The sequence below is a fragment of the Oncorhynchus masou genome, chromosome 32 (assembly GCF_036934945.1).
Source record: "Oncorhynchus masou masou isolate Uvic2021 chromosome 32, UVic_Omas_1.1, whole genome shotgun sequence".
NCBI lineage: Eukaryota > Metazoa > Chordata > Actinopteri > Salmoniformes > Salmonidae > Oncorhynchus > Oncorhynchus masou.
The window spans coordinates 16994996-17015122 of record NC_088243.1 but is presented as its reverse complement, the minus strand read 5'-3'; the positions used below and the strand labels follow the sequence as shown (position 1 = coordinate 17015122).

At 45.1% G+C, this 20127-nt stretch overlaps 1 protein-coding gene across 3 annotated transcripts in view; it reads right to left on the bottom strand.

Moving 5' to 3' along the window:
- Positions 1-7281: 7281 nt before the first annotated feature.
- Positions 7282-20127, bottom strand: part of LOC135525636 (mitogen-activated protein kinase-binding protein 1-like) — a 62557-nt gene continuing 49711 nt past the window's right edge. Inside the window, exons 20-29 of one of the 3 annotated variants that reach the window (XM_064953375.1) lie at positions 18887-18927; positions 17491-17757; positions 17102-17229; positions 13891-14075; positions 13503-13694; positions 13120-13195; positions 12610-12992; positions 10859-11872; positions 10299-10384; positions 7282-10154 (exon numbers count right to left, since the gene is read on the bottom strand). In XM_064953375.1, the coding sequence (XP_064809447.1) occupies positions 9861-10154; positions 10299-10384; positions 10859-11872; positions 12610-12992; positions 13120-13195; positions 13503-13694; positions 13891-14075; positions 17102-17229; positions 17491-17757; positions 18887-18927 (2666 nt within the window). In that variant the 3' untranslated portion in view covers positions 7282-9860. The remainder of the gene's footprint in view (positions 10155-10298; positions 10385-10858; positions 11873-12609; positions 12993-13119; positions 13196-13502; positions 13695-13890; positions 14076-17101; positions 17230-17490; positions 17758-18886; positions 18928-20127) is intronic. The other 2 variants (XM_064953376.1, XM_064953377.1) reach the window with 2 other exon arrangements.

Below are 20127 nucleotides of genomic sequence, written 5' to 3'. Positions count from 1 at the left end.
ATCATGAAGTGGAACGACATTTATTGGATATTTCAAACTTTTTTAACAAATCAAAAACTGAAAAATTATTCAGCCCCTTTACTTTCAGTGCAGCAAACTCTCTCCAGAAGTTCAGTGAGGATCTCTGAATGATCCAATGTTGACCTAAATGACTAATGATGATAAATACAATCCACCTGTGTGTAATCAAGTCTCGTATAAATGCACCTGCACTGTGATAGTCTCAGAGGTCCGTTAAAAGTGCAGAGAACATCATGAAGAACAAGGAACACACCAGGCAGGTCCGAGATACTGTTGTGAAGAAGTTTAAAGCCGGATTTGGATACAAAAATATTTCCCAAGCTTTAAACATCCCAAGGAGCACTGTGCAAGCGATAATATTGACATGGAAGGAGTATCAGACCACTGCAAATCTACCAAGACCTGGCCGTCCCTCTAAACTTTCAGCTCATACAAGGAGAAGACTGATCAGAGATGCAGCCAAGAGGCCCATGATCACTCTGGATGAACTGCAGAGATCTACAGCTGAGGTGGGAGACTCTGTCCATAGGACAACAATCAGTCGTATATTGCACAAATCTGGCCTTTATGGAAGAGTGGCAAGAAGAAAGCCATTTCTTAAAGATATCCATAAAAAGTGTTGTTTAAAGTTTGCCACAAGCCACCTGGGAGACACACCAAACATGTGGAAGAAGGTGCTCTGGTCAGATGAAACCAAAATTGAACTTTTTGGCAACAATGCAAAACGTTATTTTTGGCGTAAAAGCAACACAGCTCATCACCCTGAACAGACCATACCCACTGTCAAACATGGTGGTGGCAGCATCATGGTTTGGGCCTGCTTGTCTTCAGCAGGGACAGGGAAGATGGTTAAAATTGATGGGAAGATGGAGCCAAATACAGGACTATTCTGGAAGAAAACCTGATGGAGTGTGCAAAAGACCTGAGACTGGGACAGAGATTTTTCTTCCAACAAGACAATGATCCAAAACATAAAGCAAAATCTACAATGGAATGGTTCAAAAATAAACATATCCAGGTGTTAGAATGGCCAAGTCAAAGTCCAGACCTGAATCCAATCGAGAATCTGTGGAAAGAACTGAAAACTGCTGTTCACAAATGCTCTCCATCCAACAGCTCGAGCTGTTTTGCAAGGAGGAATGGGAAAAAAAATTCAGTTTCTCGATGTGCAAAACTGATAGAGACATACCCCAAGCGACTTACAGCTGTAATCGCAGCAAAAGGTGGCGCTACAAAGTATTAACTTAAGGGGGCTGAATAATTTTGCACGCCCAATTTTTCAGTTTTTTGATTTGTTAAAAAAGTTTGAAATATCCAATAAATGTCGTTCCACTTCATGATTGTGTCCCACTTGTTGTTGATTCTTCACAAAAAAATACAGTTTTATATCTTTATGTTTGAAGCCTGAAATGTGGCAAAAGGTCGCAAAGTTCAAGAGGGCCGAATACTTTCTTTAGGCACTGTACCTGTTCCTTGACTATAGCTCAGCATTCAACACCATACTACCCTCCAAGCTCATCATTAAGCTTGGGGCCCTGGGTCTGAACCTAGTCCTGTGCAACTTGGTCCTGGACTTCCTGATGGGCCACCCTCAGGTGGTGAAGGTAGGAAACAACACCTACACTATGCTGATCCTGGGCCCCACAAGGGTGCTTACTCAGCTCCCTCCTGTACTCCCTGTTCACCCTTGACTGCGTGGCCACACACACCTCCAACTCAATCATCAAGTTCTGACGACAACAGTAGTAGGCCTGATTACCAACAACAACATAACAGCCTACAGGGAGGTGAGGGCCCTGGCAGAGTGGTGACAAATAACCTCTCAATCAGCGTCAACAGAACAAGGGAGTTGATCGTGGAATTAAGGAGACAACAGAGAGAGCACGCCCCGATTCACATCGACTGGACTGCAGTGGAGAAGGTGAATAGCTTCAAGTTCCTCGGCGTACACGTCAATGACAATCTGAAATAGTCCACCCCCACAGACAGTGTGTTGAAAAATGCAAAACAGCACCTCTTCAAGATCAGGAGGCTGAAAAAATTCAGCTTGGCCCCTAAGAACCTCAAAATCTTTTACATATGTACAATTGAGAACATCCTGTCAGGCTGTATCACCGCCTGGTACGGCAACTGCATTGCCCGCAACTGCAGGGCTCTCCAGAGGGTGGTGTGGTCTGCCCAACGCATCACCGGGGGCACACTGCCTGCCCTCCAGGACACCTACAGCACCCGATGTCACAGGAAGGCCAAAAAGATAATCAAGGACATCAACCACCCGAACCACGGCCTGTTCACCTGGCGATCATTTAGAAACTGAGGTCAGTATAGGTGCATCAAAGCTGGGACAGAGACTGAAAAACAGCTTCTATCTCAAGGCCATCAGACTGTTAAATAGCCATCACTAGCCAGCAAACACCCAGTTACTCAACCCTGCACCTTAGAGGCTGTTGCCCCATGTACATAGACATAGAATCACTGGTCACTTTAAATGGAACACTAGTCACTTTAATAATGGTCACATACTGTTTTACTCACTTCATGTGTATACTGTACTCTACTGTATTTTAGTCAACGCCACTCAGACATTGCTCATCCTAATATTTAGATACATCTTTACTCCATTCTTTTACTTTTAGATGTGTATTGTTGTAGATTACTAGATACTACTGCACTATTGGAGCTAGGAACACACAGGCATTTTGCTGCACCCGTAATAACATCTGCTAAATATGTGTGTAACCAATAAAATTTGACTTGATTTATTTGAAATGTTTCTAAAATCCCCAAAGGGGAAAAATGAATGGTGGAAAAAACGATTGAAACCATTTCCCTGTTTGACAGCTAGGTTTTATGGGTATTATGATACCTCTACTGTGGGGCTCTAAGTGCCAAATCAAGAGCAACCCCCATCCCTACTTGAGTTCTTCTTCTCCTTCAATATCATAGCGGTTTGCATACAAGCGCCATGCTCTACCAACTGAGCCACACGGGACAAATTCAATGTCCTAGGCGCAATCAAGCAAACACCACCTCTTCCTTCCTAATCCGACCTTTGAGTCTTGGTCCACCGACCTTTCTTTGGAGGGCATATTAATGCCGGCCATTGGGCTCATAGTCCATCACTTCTGCCACACATATATCAAAATGGCTCTTATCTTACATTTGGCCTCACCTTCAACTAGTACAGTACTGCCCTTTACTACAATAGTACTGTCTTACTACAACTAGTACAGTACTGTCTTACTTCAACAAGTACAGTCTTACTACAACTAATATTGTACTCTCTGTTACTACTAGTACTGCCCGCTACTAGAACTAGTATTGTACTGGTGGTTACAAGAACTAGTACTGTACTGTTACTACAACTAAACTCAGCAAAAAAGAAACATCCCTTTTCAGGACCCTGTCTTTCAAAGATAATTCTTAAAAATCCAAATAATCCAAATAACTTCACAGATCTTCATTGTAAAGGGTTAAAACGCCGTTTACCATGCTTGTTCAATGAACCATAAACAATTAATGAACATGCACCTGTGGAACGGTCGTTAAGACACAAACAGCTTACAGACGGTAGGCAATTAAGGTCACAGTTATGAAAACTTAAGACACTAGAGGCCTTTCTACTGACTCTGAAAAACACCAAAAGAAAGATGCCCAGGGTCCCTGCTCATCTGTATCAACGTGCCTTAGGTATGCTGCAAGGTATGAAGACTGAGGGCAAAAAATTGCAATGTCCGTACTGTGAGACCCCTAAGAAAGTGCTACAGGGAGACAGGGCGGACAGCTGATTGTCCTCGCAGTGGCAGACCACGTGTAACAACATCCGAACATCACACCTGTGGGACAGGTACAGGATGGCAACAACAACTGCCCGAGTTATACCAGGAACGCACAATCCCTCCATCGGTGCTCAGACTGTCCGCAATAGGCTGAGAGAGGCTGGACTGAGGGCTTGTTGTAAGGTAGGTCCTCACCAGACATCACTGGCAACAAAATCGCCTACAGGCACAAACCCACCGTCGCTGGACCAGACAGGACTGGCAAAAAGTGCTCTTCACTGACGAGTCAGTTTTGTATTACCAGGGGTGATGGTCAGATTTGCGTTTATCGTTGAAGGAATGAGCGTTACACCGAGGCCTGTACTCTGGAGCGGGATCGATTTGGAGGTGGAGGGTCCGTCATGGTCTGGGGCGGTGTGTCACAGCATCATCGGACTGAGCTTGTTGTCAATGCAGGCAATCTCAACTCTGTGCGTTACAGGGAAGACATCCTCCTACCTCATGTGGTACCCTTCCTGCAGGCTCATCCTGACATGACCCTCCAGCATGACAATGCCATTATGCATACTGCTCGTTGTTCTGTGCGTGATTTCCTGCAAGACAGGAATGTCAGTGTTCTGCCATAGCCAGTGAAGAGCCCAGATCTCAATCCCATTGGGCACATCTGGGACCTGTTGGATCGGAGGGTGAAGGCTTGGGCCATTCCCCTCAGAAATGTCTGGGAACTTGCAGGTGCCTTGGTGAAGGAGTGGGGTAACATCTCATAGCAAGAACTGGCAAATCTGGTGCAGTCCATGAGGAGGATATGCACTGCAGTACTTAATGCAGCTGGTGGCCATACCAGATACCGACTGTTACTTTTGATTTTGACCCCCCTTTGTTCAGGGATACATTTTTCCATTTCTGTTCAGTTTATGTCTCAGTTGTTGAATCTAATGTTCATACAAATATTTACACATGTTAAATAAACGCAGTTGACAGTGAGAGGTCGTTTCTTTTTTTGCTGAGTTTAGTACTGTCGGTTACTACAACTCGTACTGCCTGTTACTACAAATAGTACTGCCTGTTACTACAAATAGTACTGCCTGTTACTACAACTAGTACTGCCTGTTACTACAACTCGTACTGCCTGTTACTACAAATAGTACTGCCTGTTACTACAAACAGTACTGCCTGTTACTACAACTAGTACTGCCTGTTACTACAACTAGTACTGCCTGTTACTACAACTAGTACTGCCTGTTACTACAACTAGTACTGCCTGTTACTACAACTAGTACTGCCTGTTACTACAACTAGTACTGCCTGTTACTACAACTAGTACTGCCTGTTACTACAACTAGTATTGCCTGTTACTACAACTAGTATTGCCTGTTACTACAACTAGTACTCTACTGCCTGTTTCTATAACTTACACAACTTATTGAGTCTGTGAGGAGGATCACATAACTTTTTTTTCTTCCTTAGTGAATTTCAGGTATGACATCAAATACAGCTACTTCCAGCTGGTGGAGTCCCTGTCTGGAGCTGTGGGGCCGCTTTGACATCACATTCAATTAGTCTGATAATATACCAGCAAATGTCTGTATGGCTGTGTCTCAAATGGCATCTTATTCCCTTCGATAGGTAACATCCCTAATGGCCTCTTATTCCCTTCGATAGGTAACATCCCTAATGGCCTCTTATTCCCTTCGATAGGTAACATCCCTAATGGCCTCTTATTCCCTTCGATAGGTAACATCCCTAATGGCCTCTTATTCCCTTAGATAGGTAACATCCCTAATGGCCTCTTATTCCCTTAGATAGGTAACATCCCTAATAGCATCTTATTCCCTTCGATAGGTAACATCCCAAATGGCATCTTATTCCCTTCGATAGGTAACATCCCTAATGGCATCTTATTCCCTTAGATAGGTAACATCCCAAATGGCATCTTATTCCCTTAGATAGGTAACATCCCAAATGGCATCTTATTCCCTTAGATAGGTAACATCCCAAATGGCATCTTATTCCCTTCGATAGGTAACATCCCAAATGGCATCTTATTCCCTTCGATAGGTAACATCCCAAATGGCATCTTATTCCCTTAGATAGGTAACATCCCAAATGGCATCTTATTCCCTTCGATAGGTAACATCCCAAATGGCATCTTATTCCCTTCGATAGGTAACATCCCAAATGGCATCTTATTCCCTTCGATAGGTAACATCCCTAATGGCCTCTTATTCCCTTCGATAGGTAACATCCCTAATGGCCTCTTATTCCCTTCGATAGGTAACATCCCTAATAGCATCTTATTCCCTTAGATAGGTAACATCCCAAATGGCATCTTATTCCCTTCGATAGGTAACATCCCAAATGGCATCTTATTCCCTTAGATAGGTAACATCCCAAATGGCATCTTATTCCCTTCGATAGGTAACATCCCTAATGGCCTCTTATTCCCTTCGATAGGTAACATCCCTAATAGCATCTTATTCCCTTCGATAGGTAACATCCCAAATGGCATCTTATTCCCTTCGGTAGGTAACATCCCAAATGGCATCTTATTCCCTTCGATAGGTAACATCCCAAATGGCATCTTATTCCCTTCGATAGGTAACATCCCTAATGGCCTCTTATTCCCTTCGATAGGTAACAACCCAAATGGCCTCTTATTCCCTTCGATAGGTAACATCCCTAATGGCCTCTTATTCCCTTCGATAGGTAACATCCCTAATAGCATCTTATTCCCTTCGATAGGTAACAACCCAAATGGCCTCTTATTCCCTTCGATAGGTAACAACCCAAATGGCCTCTTATTCCCTTCGATAGGTAACAACCCAAATGGCCTCTTATTCCCTTCGATAGGTAACATCCCTAATAGCATCTTATTCCCTTCGATAGGTAACAACCCAAATGGCCTCTTATTCCCTTCGATAGGTAACAACCCAAATGGCCTCTTATTCCCTTCGATAGGTAACAACCCAAATGGCCTCTTATTCCCTTCGATAGGTAACATCCCTAATAGCATCTTATTCCCTTCGATAGGTAACAACCCAAATGGCATCTTATTCCCTTCGATAGGTAACATCCCTAATAGCATCTTATTCCCTTCGATAGGTAACAACCCAAATGGCCTCTTATTCCCTTCGATAGGTAACAACCCAAATGGCATCTTATTCCCTTCGATAGGTAACATCCCTAATGGCCTCTTATTCCCTTAGATAGGTAACATCCCAAATGGCCTCTTATTCCCTTCGATAGGTAACATCCCTAATGGCCTCTTATTCCCTTAGATAGGTAACATCCCAAATGGCCTCTTATTCCCTTCGATAGGTAACATCCCAAATGGCATCTTATTCCCTTCGATAGGTAACATCCCAAATGGCCTCTTATTCCCTTCGATAGGTAACATCCCTAATGGCCTCTTATTCCCTTCGATAGGGTGCCATTTGGGATGTTACCTATGTAAATAAAGTGCTCAGTCTGAAAAACAAAGTTGAGTGTAATAAATCTGTTTTTATTCTCTGGCAGAGAGAGAAGTTCAGAGAGGGAATACAGTAAAAACACTGAGGTTGGTGCAAAACAGAAAACAGCTCACAAAATGGCTGAAAGGTGATCATTCCTAAAAGAGGAAAATGCTGGTCCATCATCTGCAGTTTAAGACAAGTAATCATCATAACATACAAAAGGTGAGATTAGAACTAGTGTCAGCTACAGGGGTACCAGTCAGTGACAAAGAGCGGGATTGACTCTTTGAAAAGCCTAGGGTACGTTCAACCATGCAATCCTACTAAGAGCCAGTCAGTCAACCTCCATTCACCACCCTTCATGCATATATACTCATGCATACAAGCAGCAGAAAGTTACAAGGTATCTGTACTACTGTCCATTGAAATACAATCCTATGTCTTAATGAAGCCTCCAGTCTGCTAGGTAACGTTACCGTTCTGAATATTGTCAATCAGATGGGGAAATACTGAATAACTAATAAACAGCAGAATAATTCATTCTTATTCTATACCATAACCCATGTCCTTTCAGGGCTCGACTGCAATTTAAAATCTTGGCGGTCTGTCCATGCACATCCATCTAGTCATTTGTACATACAATGCTTTAATCAACAGTAGAAAGGAGTTACAGGCGTGGCACTTTGAAAGAGTAGAAGAACATTGGGTACCTGATCAGACCGTTTCTACCAAGATGTGAAAGTTTCCTAACAACAAGTAACAATAACTGAGAAAATACCCAGTACTGTATACACAGGTGATTAAAATATTGTTTGAGAGCACTAGTGTATTATAGCACAGCATATCATTATCCTGACCAGAGATGAGTGGTGGGAGGTGAGTGATTGGGCTGTCTGTCATAGCAGCTGGGCAGTGATTTAGGTCCAACAGCAGAGGGCAATGTTGTGCTTGTCTGCGGCCACAATTACCATAGCAGCAGCAGAACATAAGAATTAGTCTGAGCCCTCGACTCACATACGTTACACCATTATATACACACAGAGACCCTGAAGGTTCAGTTTAGTATCCTAAGCTATTACAAATACATTAATTTGACCTATGACCATTTTGATAGGAAAAAAAGTGCTTTATATTGTTACTGTGGTGGAAATGTACCAGAGACTAGGATAAAAACATGAAGCCAATTAATGTTGAGGAATTGGTGCAGCAGAGCTCTGAAGAGCTACGAATGAAATATGTTCTGATCCTCAGGTAACCCAACACTAAGATGTCTCTATTCATTGTCACCAGAGAACACTTCTACTCAATGTCATTTGATTCCCACAGCAGTAGATACATTTCAGTAGTTGCCTTTTGATTACAATTCAATATTATTTTGGTATTGCCTAACACATTTAGAACCATGAAAAGATGGTTTTGACTTAAGGCACCCATTTCCTTGGAACATTTGTATTATTACTGGGAACACAATTCACACGTTTTATAAAATCATCCAGTAGAGTTGAAGAACGAGGAGACTCAGTTGATACTGTATATCTTCAAGGTCGTCTGTTTTTTTTTGCATGTTGGTCCCCCACTGATGACCTAGCTCTGGCACAAAACATACTGACACCACTATCAAAACAAACTGTACAACAAGAGGCTGAAAAACTCTTTGTAACATGGACCTTTTACAACATAATAAATACAACCACACATCACACACAGACAACAGGGCCTCTCAAAACACAATGTATGAAATCACCCACTAAAACATTCTGTCTGATAATCTGTCTTCTAAGACTTGGAAGGGTCTTGTGTTCCACTTGTAGTTTTGAGGAGGCGATGACCTGGTCCAACGTGTTGGTGGATGAGAGCCCTGGTTGGGACAGGGACACCAACACAGAAAGTTGAAATTGTAGCGATCACAATTGTATTGACTGGGGTCAGGAAAGGTATTGAACAACACCACAATTCGATTCTCAAAAATGTTCTGCTACTTCTACCCAAAATGATAGCCCGTATCAAATGTAGCAACTATTCATATTTCCTTAATCTTGGGAAGATCTAGAGTATGTAACAAAGGGCATAACCGCTAATTACTTATGTATTAGCCTCAGGCTAAGTTACTTAAAACAAAGTAGCAGGGCACAATATTTGGCAACATGGGTAAATAAAACAAGTGGTTGTGAGAGTGCAGTTATCGGGTAGGTGACACACAGAGGGAGGAAGGTTGGTGAATGACAGTCTGTAGTGCAGCTTAGCCACACTGGGAATGAATGCTGAGGCATCGATCATCCTGAGGGGTCTCCCTACAGTACCAGTATCTGTGCTGTTGGCATGTTAGTGTTATACAGTGGGCCTTTGTGCTGACTGCAAGCCTCACCATCGCGAGAGAGATAGAAGTCCTTTAACAAAGAACTTGTAAAAAATATGTCCCTCATGAATATTTTAATTTGTTCATCTTCAAAAAGTTGATTTAAATAACAAGTACTGTAGTAGGTCCACTGATCAATCAGCTCTGCAGATATTCTTGCACAATGGCTTAAAATTCTACATTTGCCAGAAGGTTTGTTGGTTCAGTCTTAAAGGGTGGGGTAAAATAAGATGCCTCTCCTTTGAGATGTCTCTAGACCTGATTGTTGTCCAGCCTCTTCTCCACAGCTTTGAGGAGGAGCTCAGAGTACTGCTCCAGCAGAGCCAGAGTCCTCTCCTCCCCTGAGCCTGATCCCCCTGTGCCTGGTCCTACAGGCCGGCAGCCCAGCGTACACAGGGAGCCTCCTGCTGCCGGTTCTCCAGAGGGGGATGGTAGTGAGCTCTGGGGCAGGGAGCTCAGCTCGGCCCTCACAACCTCAAAGGCCTCAGACAGGACCCGGGCCATCTCATGCTGCTCCTGCCTGGAGGCTACAGGCACACTGTTCACCTGCAAGACACAGACATTACCACACAAATTAAGTGTATGGAACTGTTCTAAGATGTTGTTGTACATTGATTGTTGTATATCAACAGCACATTTCATCTCTGCATCTCCCAGACAGAGATAGTAGCCTTTCAGTGAGTGACTCACCATCCTGTAGAACCGGGAGGCCTTCCTAAACGAGTTCTGTAGCTCGCTGGCCAACACCTTGCACGACTCCATACTGAGAGAATCGTCTATTTAAGAGGAGAGAGTTGTGGTACATTGCTAAGGCTCGCGCTGCTTAAACCATCATAGCACAAGCAACTACAAGACAATAGGTTATTGGGCAACAGTAGGGCAATATGCCAATATAGGAAACATGTTGTCAACAATATGTAACCATAGAATTTGGTATGTTTGATCTTTTACACAAGGGACGGAAACACAGCAGGACAAGGACCATTGTTAATGAAAAGCGAGAGATGAGACCGAGAGATTAAGAGAGTGGTAGAGTGAGAGAGAGAGAGAGAGAGAGAAAGAATGAAAGCATGCCTCACCAATCGAGAGAAACCGGTTAAGTGATGGAGGACATGGACAGGGTGAAGGTGAAGAGTACATGGGGGTGGAGACAGCAGGCCACAGTGCACCAGTAGTAAAGAAGTGCTTGGTGCTGGTCAGGCCCAGACGCAGAGATGACAGGGTGAAGGAGGGAGAACGCTGGAGCAAACCTGTGTGGTCCTGGCCGGGCCCTCGTTGTGATAGCAGGTAGACCGGATTGCCCTGAAGAGACAGCTCCGTCACGGGGCTCTCCTCCTGGGTCAGGCCCTGGCTTTCCTCTGTCTTTGGCTGTTCCAGTCTGTTGTCTACAACAGGGGCCTCGCGACGCAGCTCCGCGGTGAGACCAAGCTGCTCCGCCGCAGGGCTCAGCACTGGGCTAGTCTCCCAAGGAGCAGCAGGGGAGGGGGACAGTGCAATGACTAGCTGGACGTTGTTGAAGAGCGGTACTGGTTGATTCTGTCCCTGCTGGGGCAATGAGCTAACTGGGGATCTGGGGGAGAGGTTGTCCTCTTTGACAGTCTTGGAGGAAGTAGTGGTGGTATTGGAGGTACCGTTGGGTGTGAAGACTGCCAGGGAGGGCTTGTCTGGGAGGGACTTGGAGATATCCAGGTTGAGCTGGGGCTGGGTGCTGCACGTCAGCTTGGCCTGCAGACTCTTGGTGGTTGGGTTAGGGTTAGAGCTAGCTATGAGGTTGGGGATAACAGCAGCTTGGGGCATGGCTAAACCCATCCCTGAGAGGGAGGAGGACGCCGAGGAGACCATGGCCACTGGGAAAGATGCTTTAGTACTTGGACTCTGGGAGGAGCAGCTCTGACTCTTGGTTGTTGGAGGGTTGGAGGTGTTGGAACTACTTCCAGACCCAGACTCCTCCTCAGTCACGTTTAGGTTGTCTCCCATGGACACGGAGCGGGACATCTTGGCCATGGAACTGGTGGTAGGGCTCATGTAGGAGCAGCGGGACTTTAGGCTCCTGGGCATAGTGGCTGTGCTGTGGCTGGTACTGGTGTTGTCCTGAGGCTGGGGGGAGGTGGGGCTGCAGAAAGGGGGCACGCTGGGCAGTGTGCTGCGAGGGGTGGTGGGGAGTGTCACTTGACCCTCGCTGGCCTGGGAGTGATGGAACTGGGAGTGATGGGGCAGGGGGGCCACCTCCTTGGAGGGCCGAGACAGGGTTAGAGGCATGTCTACTGGTAACAAGAGAGAGACAGAGAATAAAGGTAAATGATTAGGCTATGCAGGCCAGGGCGACAACATCTGTCTCTTATCAGAAATGTGAATATTTGGGAACAGATTTCCGAAATTAAACTAATTTGTAGCTGAATTCCTGGTGATTTCAGTATTTTTTTGGTCCGCAAGCCGCCTGCTGCCGACCAATGTTTTACACAGGTCCCTAGTGTCTGGGCTGGAGCGTGAAGTCACTAGCTCTGCTGGTCGGCTACTACGAAGCAACCTAGACGTCCGTTTTGGGCAAAAATGTGTATTTATTATGAAGTTCGATCCCCACAGTGAATTCTTTTCAAGTTTGCTACAAATCGAGATCTTTAATTAAACAGTGATCCGTTCTGACATTTTTTTTTGTCTCACAGGACCACGTGCTCACACAGACCCAATCACAGACCGGGCAGGCTACGAGGAGGCTTGCGCTCTCATGCCATAGACATAAGGTTGTTGCTCAGGCAGGATGATTATGACTACATCGACCATGATCCTTTGCTGACCAACATGAAGCAATATGGTGCGCTACAAATGTAAAAAGTTCCGGCTTCATGAGCCATCGGGAGTTTCCCATAGGGATATGTGGATGACGTCAGCGCCATCACTATCTACTGGTTTTATACCATACATAGAATATAAGACGAGGACCTTTTTAAATCATAACATTGTCCCGCAATACATTATCACAATCCCTTCCTTAGTGTCTCACCCTCAGTGTGCAGGTTCTGGACTGACTGGGACTTCCTCATGCCTGTAGTTGTAAGGTGAGAGGCTGCAACCTTGGTCACAGGGCTGACCATCCTACGGGAGTCCACTGCAGGGTTAAACAGCTTCTTCCTCAGAGGAGAGGCCCGCAGATTAAGAAACTTCTCCGTAGTGTCCACTACTTCTAGTCTCCCGGTGGGGCCCTTTTGAGAGTCTTCTGAGACCTTCCTCTGGCTATGGCCTTGGCTCTGGTCTCTGTCCTGGTTGTGGCTCTGGCCCTGGTTGTGCTCCATGAGAGGCCTCACCTGAGAGACCAGGGGCTTCACCACACCGCTGCCTACCTTCCCCTCACCACTGCTCTTAGATAGGAATGGAAAGGAGGTCCTGCTAGAAAGGACAAGTCATTCAGCTGGGACTGTTTGTCAAAATATTCAGTTGATTTAAAATGATATCTCACATTTGAGATAACCCATACTAATTTAAGTGATTTTCTTTGATCAACTAACTGGCATACCTTCCAGTGGAGCATTGGGACAGGAACTTGGAGGAGATGCTGATATTGTCAGGGGTGGCAGCTCTCGTTGGACTCACTGACAATCAGAGAGGATTAATACAATTGATACATCTGGAAAATAGTTGAACTATTACCGTGTGTGTCTTTGTAATGTGTAAACTACTATGTCTCATGTACTCCTGGCAGCACAGTCAATTTCCCTGTGTGGACAATAGTCTCTGGGTGCAGCCCAATAATATTTATTTTCTCTTGAAGTGTGCACGCGTTCACTACTTCTATTTACAAAAGCATTGGATTGGTGGAGGCAGGGGATAGTGGGAGTTTCCACCAACATGTCTTATACCAGTCAAGGAGAAAGTAACTGGGATGTAGACTGTTCTTACCTGGGTTGTTAAGCTCAGCCAGGTTGCCAAAGTGCTGTTTGAGGAAGGCCTCCTGGTCGGGGGTCTGGGGTACTACCGTCACCCCCTTGGCATCTCCCCTCCCTACGCCCCCCTCCTCTTCCACCTCCAGTTCCTCCAGGTCCAATTCAGAGGAGTTCCCATCCACACTGAGAGGCTCCGTGGGCTCAGGGTCTGACACACAGACAATTTGATTAACTAGTGGAGGTACATTGCATAAAAACGTCCACAGGGAAACTGTGTGTGAGCCCTGTGTGTGTGTGAGCCCTGTGTGTGTGTGTGTGTGTGTGTGTGTGTGTGTGTGTGTGTGTGTGTGTGTGTGTGTGTGTGTGTGTGTGTGTGTGTGTGTGTGGGGTTGTGTGGGGCTCACTCTCTGCAGGAGGCTGCTGCTGACTGTCTGGGCTGGACAGTCTGCTGTTGGAGTAGTCCACAGAGCAGGCGCTGTCTGGGCTGTGTTTGTCATGGTGGCCCTGGCTCCACTGGTTGTGGTTCTGGTACCCCTTCACACTCCTGCTGGCCCCAGGCCCAGGCAGCAGCTCCTTCACCAGGTACTCACTACAGAGAGAGAAACACACATAGTAGAGTGTAAGTTTATTAAAGTGCTAGGATGCATCCCAAATGCCACCATATTCCCTATACAGTGCACTACTTATGACATGGGTCCATAGGGAATAGGGTACCAAGTGTTACTACACAATATAACATCAATTGATAAAACATTACGCAGAGAGCATGGATTGTATTTATCATCATTAGTCATTTAGGTCAACATTGGATCATTCAGAGATCCTCACTGAACTTCTGGAGAGAGTTTGCTGCACTGAAAGTAAAGGGGCTGAATAATTTTGTACGCCCAATTTTTCAGTTTTTGATTTGTTAAAAAAGTTTGAAATGTCCAATAAATGTCGTTCCACTTCATGATTGTGTCCCACTTGTTGTTGATTCTTCACAAAAAAATACAGTTTTATATCTTTATGTTTGAAGCCTGAAATGTGGCAAAAGGTCGCAAAGTTCAAGGTGGCCGAATACTTTGGCAAGGCCCTGTAGTGAAAACAACATTCCAGACCCTAAGTATCTGGATATATGGATTAGATGGTACAGTATGTACAGTGTCTAAAGAAAGTATTCACAGTCCTTCAACTTTACCACATGTTGTTGTTTTACAGCCTGAATTTAAAACGGATTAAATTGAGATTGTTGGTCACTGGCCCACACACAATACCCCATAATGTCAAAGTGGAAGATGTTTTCTAAATGTTAACAAATTAATAAAAAATGAAAATCTGAAATGTCTTGAGTCAATATGTATTCAACCCTTTTGTTACGGCAAATCTAAATAAGTCACATAATAAGTTCCATGGACTCACTCTGAGCACAATAATAGTGTTTAACATGATTTTTGAATGACTACCTCATCTATGTACCCCACACATACAATTATCTGAAAAGTCCCTCAGTCGAGCAGTGAATTTCAAACACAGATTCAACCACAAAGGGAGGTTTTCCAATGCCTCGCTAAGAAGGGCACTTATTGGTAGCTGTGTAACAATTAAATAAACAGACATTGAATATCCATTTGAGCACGGTGACGTTATTAATTACACTTTGCATGGTGTATCAATACACCCAGTCATTACAAGAGATACAGGTGTCCTTCCTAACTCAGTTGCTGGAGAGGAAGGAAACCGCTCAGGGATTTCACCATGAGGCCAATGGTGACTTTAAAACAGTTACAGAGTTTAATGGTTGTGATAGGAGAAAACTGAGGATGGATCAATAACATTACAGTTACTCTACAATACTAACCTGAATGACAGTAAAAAGAAGGAAGACTGTACAAAATACAAAAATTCCAAAACATACATCCTGCTTGCAACAAGGCACTAAAGTAATACTGCAAAAAAAAAATGTTGCTAAGCAATTCACTTTTTATAATTAATACAAAGTGTAATGTTTGAGGCAAATCCAGTACAACACATTACTGAGTACCAATCTCCACATTTTCAGGCATTGTGATGGCTGCATCATGTTATGAGTGTGCTTGTAATCGTTAAGGACTGGGGAGGTTTTTAGAGAAAAAAGAAATGGAATGGAGCTAAGCACAGGTAAAATCCTAGAGGAAAACCTGGTTCAGTCTGCTTTCAACCAGACACTGGGAGATGAATTCACCTCCCAGCAGGACAATAAACTAAAACACAAGGCCAAATCTATGTTGGAGTTGTTTACCAAGAAGACAGTGAATGTTCCTGAGTGGCCGAGTTACAGTTTTGACTTAAATCTACGGCCTGAAAATGGTTGTCTAGTAACGATCAACAACCAATTTGACAGAACTTGAAGAATGTTGAAAATAATAATAAATGGGCAAATGTTTCAAAATCCTGGTGTGAAAAACTCTTAGAGACTTACCCAGAAAGACTGACAGCTCTCAGAGACTTACCCAGAAAGACTGACAGCTCTCAGAGACTTACCCAGAAAGACTGACAGCTCTCAGAGGACTTACCCAGAAAGACTGACAGCCCTCAGAGGACTTACCCAGAAAGACTGACAGCTCTCAGAGACTTACCCAGAAAGACTGACAGCTCTCAGAGACTTACCCAGAAAGACTGACAGCTCTCAGAGGACTTACCCAGAAAGACTGACAGCCCTCAGAGGACTTACCCAGAAAGACTGACAGCTCTCAGAGACTTTCCCAGAAAGACTGACAGCTCTCAGAGACTTTCCCAGAAAGACTGACAGCTCTCAGGGGACTTACCCAGAAAGACTGACAGCTCTCAGGGGACTTACCCAGAAAGACTGACAGCTCTCAGAGGACTTACCCAGAAAGACTGACAGCTCTCAGAGACTTTCCCAGAAAGACTGACAGCTCTCAGAGACTTTCCCAGAAAGACTGACAGCTCTCAGAGACTTTCCCAGAAAGACTGACAGCTCGCAGAGACTTACCCAGAAAGATTGACAGCTCTCAGGGGACTTACCCAGAAAGACTGACAGCTCTCTGGGGACTTACCCAGAAAGACTGACAGCTCTCTGGGGACTTACCCAGAAAGACTGACAGCTCTCTGGGGACTTACCCAGAAAGACTGACAGCTCTCTGGGGACTTACCCAGAAAGACAGCCGGAATCACTGTCAAAGGTGCTTCTACAAAGTATTGACTGAGGGGCATGAATACTTATATAAATTAGATATTTATTTAATTTGAAAGAAATTTGCAAAAATGGCTAAAACAATGTTTTCACTTTGTCATTATGGGGTATTGTGTGTAGATGGGCGAGACAAGAAATCAATTTAACACGTTTTGAATTCAGGTTGTAACACAACAAAATGTGGAATAGGTCCAAGGTATGAATACTTTCTGAAGGCACTGCATTTAGTATACAAACTACAGTATATGATATGTAGGGGCCAAGAGTCTTACCATGTCAGAGAAAATGACAGGCCCCAACTATATTGTATGTGTACTATGATAAGGCAGTGATATACATGAATGGTGTAATGGAGAGATTGTAGAGATCCAGGAGAAAAAAGGTAGAAGCTGTGTTTACCTGACGGCTCATTTATTGATTGATTAATTTGATTGATTTACCTGCCGGCAAAGCTGACCCTGTCCTCAAAGCAGTCGGGGTACAGCACTGGGCCTGTCTCTGTGTCAGGTGTCTGTGGGGAGAGCATGATGTATTTGGGCCGCTGCTGGGACCTCTGCTCAGACTCCCCCTGCAAGAAAGACAAACATGAGAAAATACTATGAATCATAAAACATCACCTGAAATAACTGAATTGGACCTCACAATCCTCAATACACAAAATATGGATGAGAGTACCCTGGTCTCATCCAACCTATTTTGTGACCCATGATTGAACATTTAGTAGTAGTAAATCCATAGGTAACACAGATGGAGTAATACATTGTCTATGAACTGTATCAAGCAGGGCCAAAGTAAGGTCAGGTGGCTGTTCCCTGTTAAATTAACTCACCCATGCAGTGAGGGGTTGCAGGCTGATGGTACTGCCCAGCTCTTCCTCTCTGAATGGGTCTCTGAAGGAGTCAGAAACAGGCTGGGTCTGGGTCTTAGTGGGGGAGGAGGGGGGCATGGCGAAGGAGTCCAGCTGTCTGAGGTCTAACATAGACTTGACCATCAGATCCATGCTGTCCATGCGTCTGCACCAGCGGCGCCGCGGACGGGGACCCCTGTCCTCAGAGTGGTGACTGCCCTGGGAGGACCGCCTGCCAAAAGAGTTCTCCTACAGGATGGATGGACACACGCACACACGAGTTGTGAGCCTACAAGGCTGGGGGCAGAGATGACTGAGGAAAGGCTGGGGGCAGAGATGACTGAGGAAAGGCTGGGGGCAGAGATGACTGAGGAAAGGCTGGGGGCAGAGATGACTGAGGAAAGGCTGGGGGCTGAGATGACTGAGGAAAGGCTGGGGGCAGAGATGACTGAGGAAAGGCTGGGGGCAGAGATGACTGAGGAAAGGCTGGGGGCAGAGATGACTGAGGAAAGGCTGGGGGCAGAGATGACTGAGGAAAGGCTGGGGGCAGAGATGACTGAGGAAAGGCTGGGGGCTGAGATGACTGAGGAAAGGCTGGGGGCTGAGATGACTGAGGAAAGGCTGGGGGCAGAGATGACTGAGGAAAGGCTGGGGGCAGAGATGACTGAGGAAAGGCTGGGGGCTGAGATGACTGAGGAAAGGCTGGGGGCAGAGATGACTGAGGAAAGGCTGGGGGCAGAGATGACTGAGGAAAGGCTGGGGGCAGAGATGACTGAGGAAAGGCTGGGGGCAGAGATGACTGAGGAAAGGCTGGGGGCAGAGATGACTGAGGAAAGGCTGGGGGCAGAGATGACTGAGGAAAGGCTGGGGGCAGAGATGACTGAGGAAAGGCTGGGGGCAGAGATGACTGAGGAAAGGCTGGGGGCAGAGATGACTGAGGAAAGGCTGGGGGCAGAGATGACTGAGGAAAGGCTGGGGGCTGAGATGACTGAGGAAAGGCTGGGGGCAGAGATGACTGAGGAAAGGCTGGGGGCAGAGATGACTGAGGAAAGGCTGGGGGCTGAGATGACTGAGGAAAGGCAGGGGGCAGAGATGACTGAGGAAAGGCTGGGGGCAGAGATGACTGAGGAAAGGCTGGGGGCAGAGATGACTGAGGAAAGGCTGGGGGCAGAGATGACTGAGGAAAGGCTGGGGGCAGAGATGACTGAGGAAAGGCTGGGGGCAGAGATGACTGAGGAAAGGCTGGGGGCAGAGATGACTGAGGAAAGGCTGGGGGCAGAGATGACTGAGGACAGGCTGGGGGCAGAGATGACTGAGGAAAGGCTGGGGGCAGAGATGACTGAGGAAAAGCTGCTACAGAAAGACTGCTGCTACTAACCCTTTTCAGTTCATGAGAGTTGTGCTTTTCATCTGAGGTGTCTGAAAAACAAACACAAAACCAATTGATATCACAATGTGTCCTGTCAACATTGTGAAGAACCACATTCTTAATACTGCAGCTATATTGTTTGCTTGTGTACATACAGTACCAGTCAAAAGTTTGGACAAACCTACTCATTCAAGGGTTTTTCTTTCTTTTTACAATTTTATACATTGTAGAATAATAATGAAGACATTAAAACTATGAAATAACACATATGGAATCATGTAGTAAGCAAAACAGTGTTAAACCCCTTCCACTGCAAATCTACCATTCCAGTGTTTTACTTGCTATATTGTATTTACTTTGCCACCATGGCCTTTTTTTTGCCTTTACCTCCCTTATCTCACCTCATTTGCTCACATCGTATATAGACTTGTTTATACTGTATTATTGACTGTATATTTGTTTTACTCCATGTGTAACTCGGTGTCATTGTATGTGTCGAACTGCTTTGCTTTATCTTGGCCAGGTCGCAATTGTAAATGAGAACTTGTTCTCAACTTGCCTACCTTGTTAAATAAAGGTGAAATAAATAAATAAAAATTGTGGAGGCAAGGTTATCTGACGCAGTACTCCATCATTCTCTTTCTCGGTCAAATAGCCCTTAAACAGCCTGGAGGTGTGTTGGGTCATTGTCTTGTTGAAAAACAAATGATAGTCCCACTAAGCGCAAACCAGATGGGGTGGCGTATCGCTGCAGAATGCTGTGGTAGCATAGTTGGTTAAGAGTGCCTTGAATTCTAAATAAATTACTGACAGTGTCACCAGCAAAGCACCCCCACACCATCACACCTCCTCCATGCTTCACGGTGGAAACCACGCGTACGGAGATAATCCGTTCACCTACTCCGAGTTTCACAAAGACATGGTGGTTGGAACCAAAAATCGCAAATTTGGACTCATCAGACCAAAGGACAGATCTCCACCGGTCTGATGTCCATTGCTCGTGTTTCTTGGCCCAAGCAAGTCTCTTCTTCTTATTGGTGTCCTTTAGTAGTGGTTTCTTTGCAGTAAATCGCCAGATTGACTGAACTTCATGTCATAAAGTAATGACAGACTGTCGTTTCTCTTTGCTTATTTGAGCTGTTCTTGCCATAATATTGACTTGGTCTTTTACCAAATAGGGCTATCTTCTGTATACCACCCCTACTTTGTCACAACACAACTGATTGGATCAAACGCATTAAGAAGGAAAG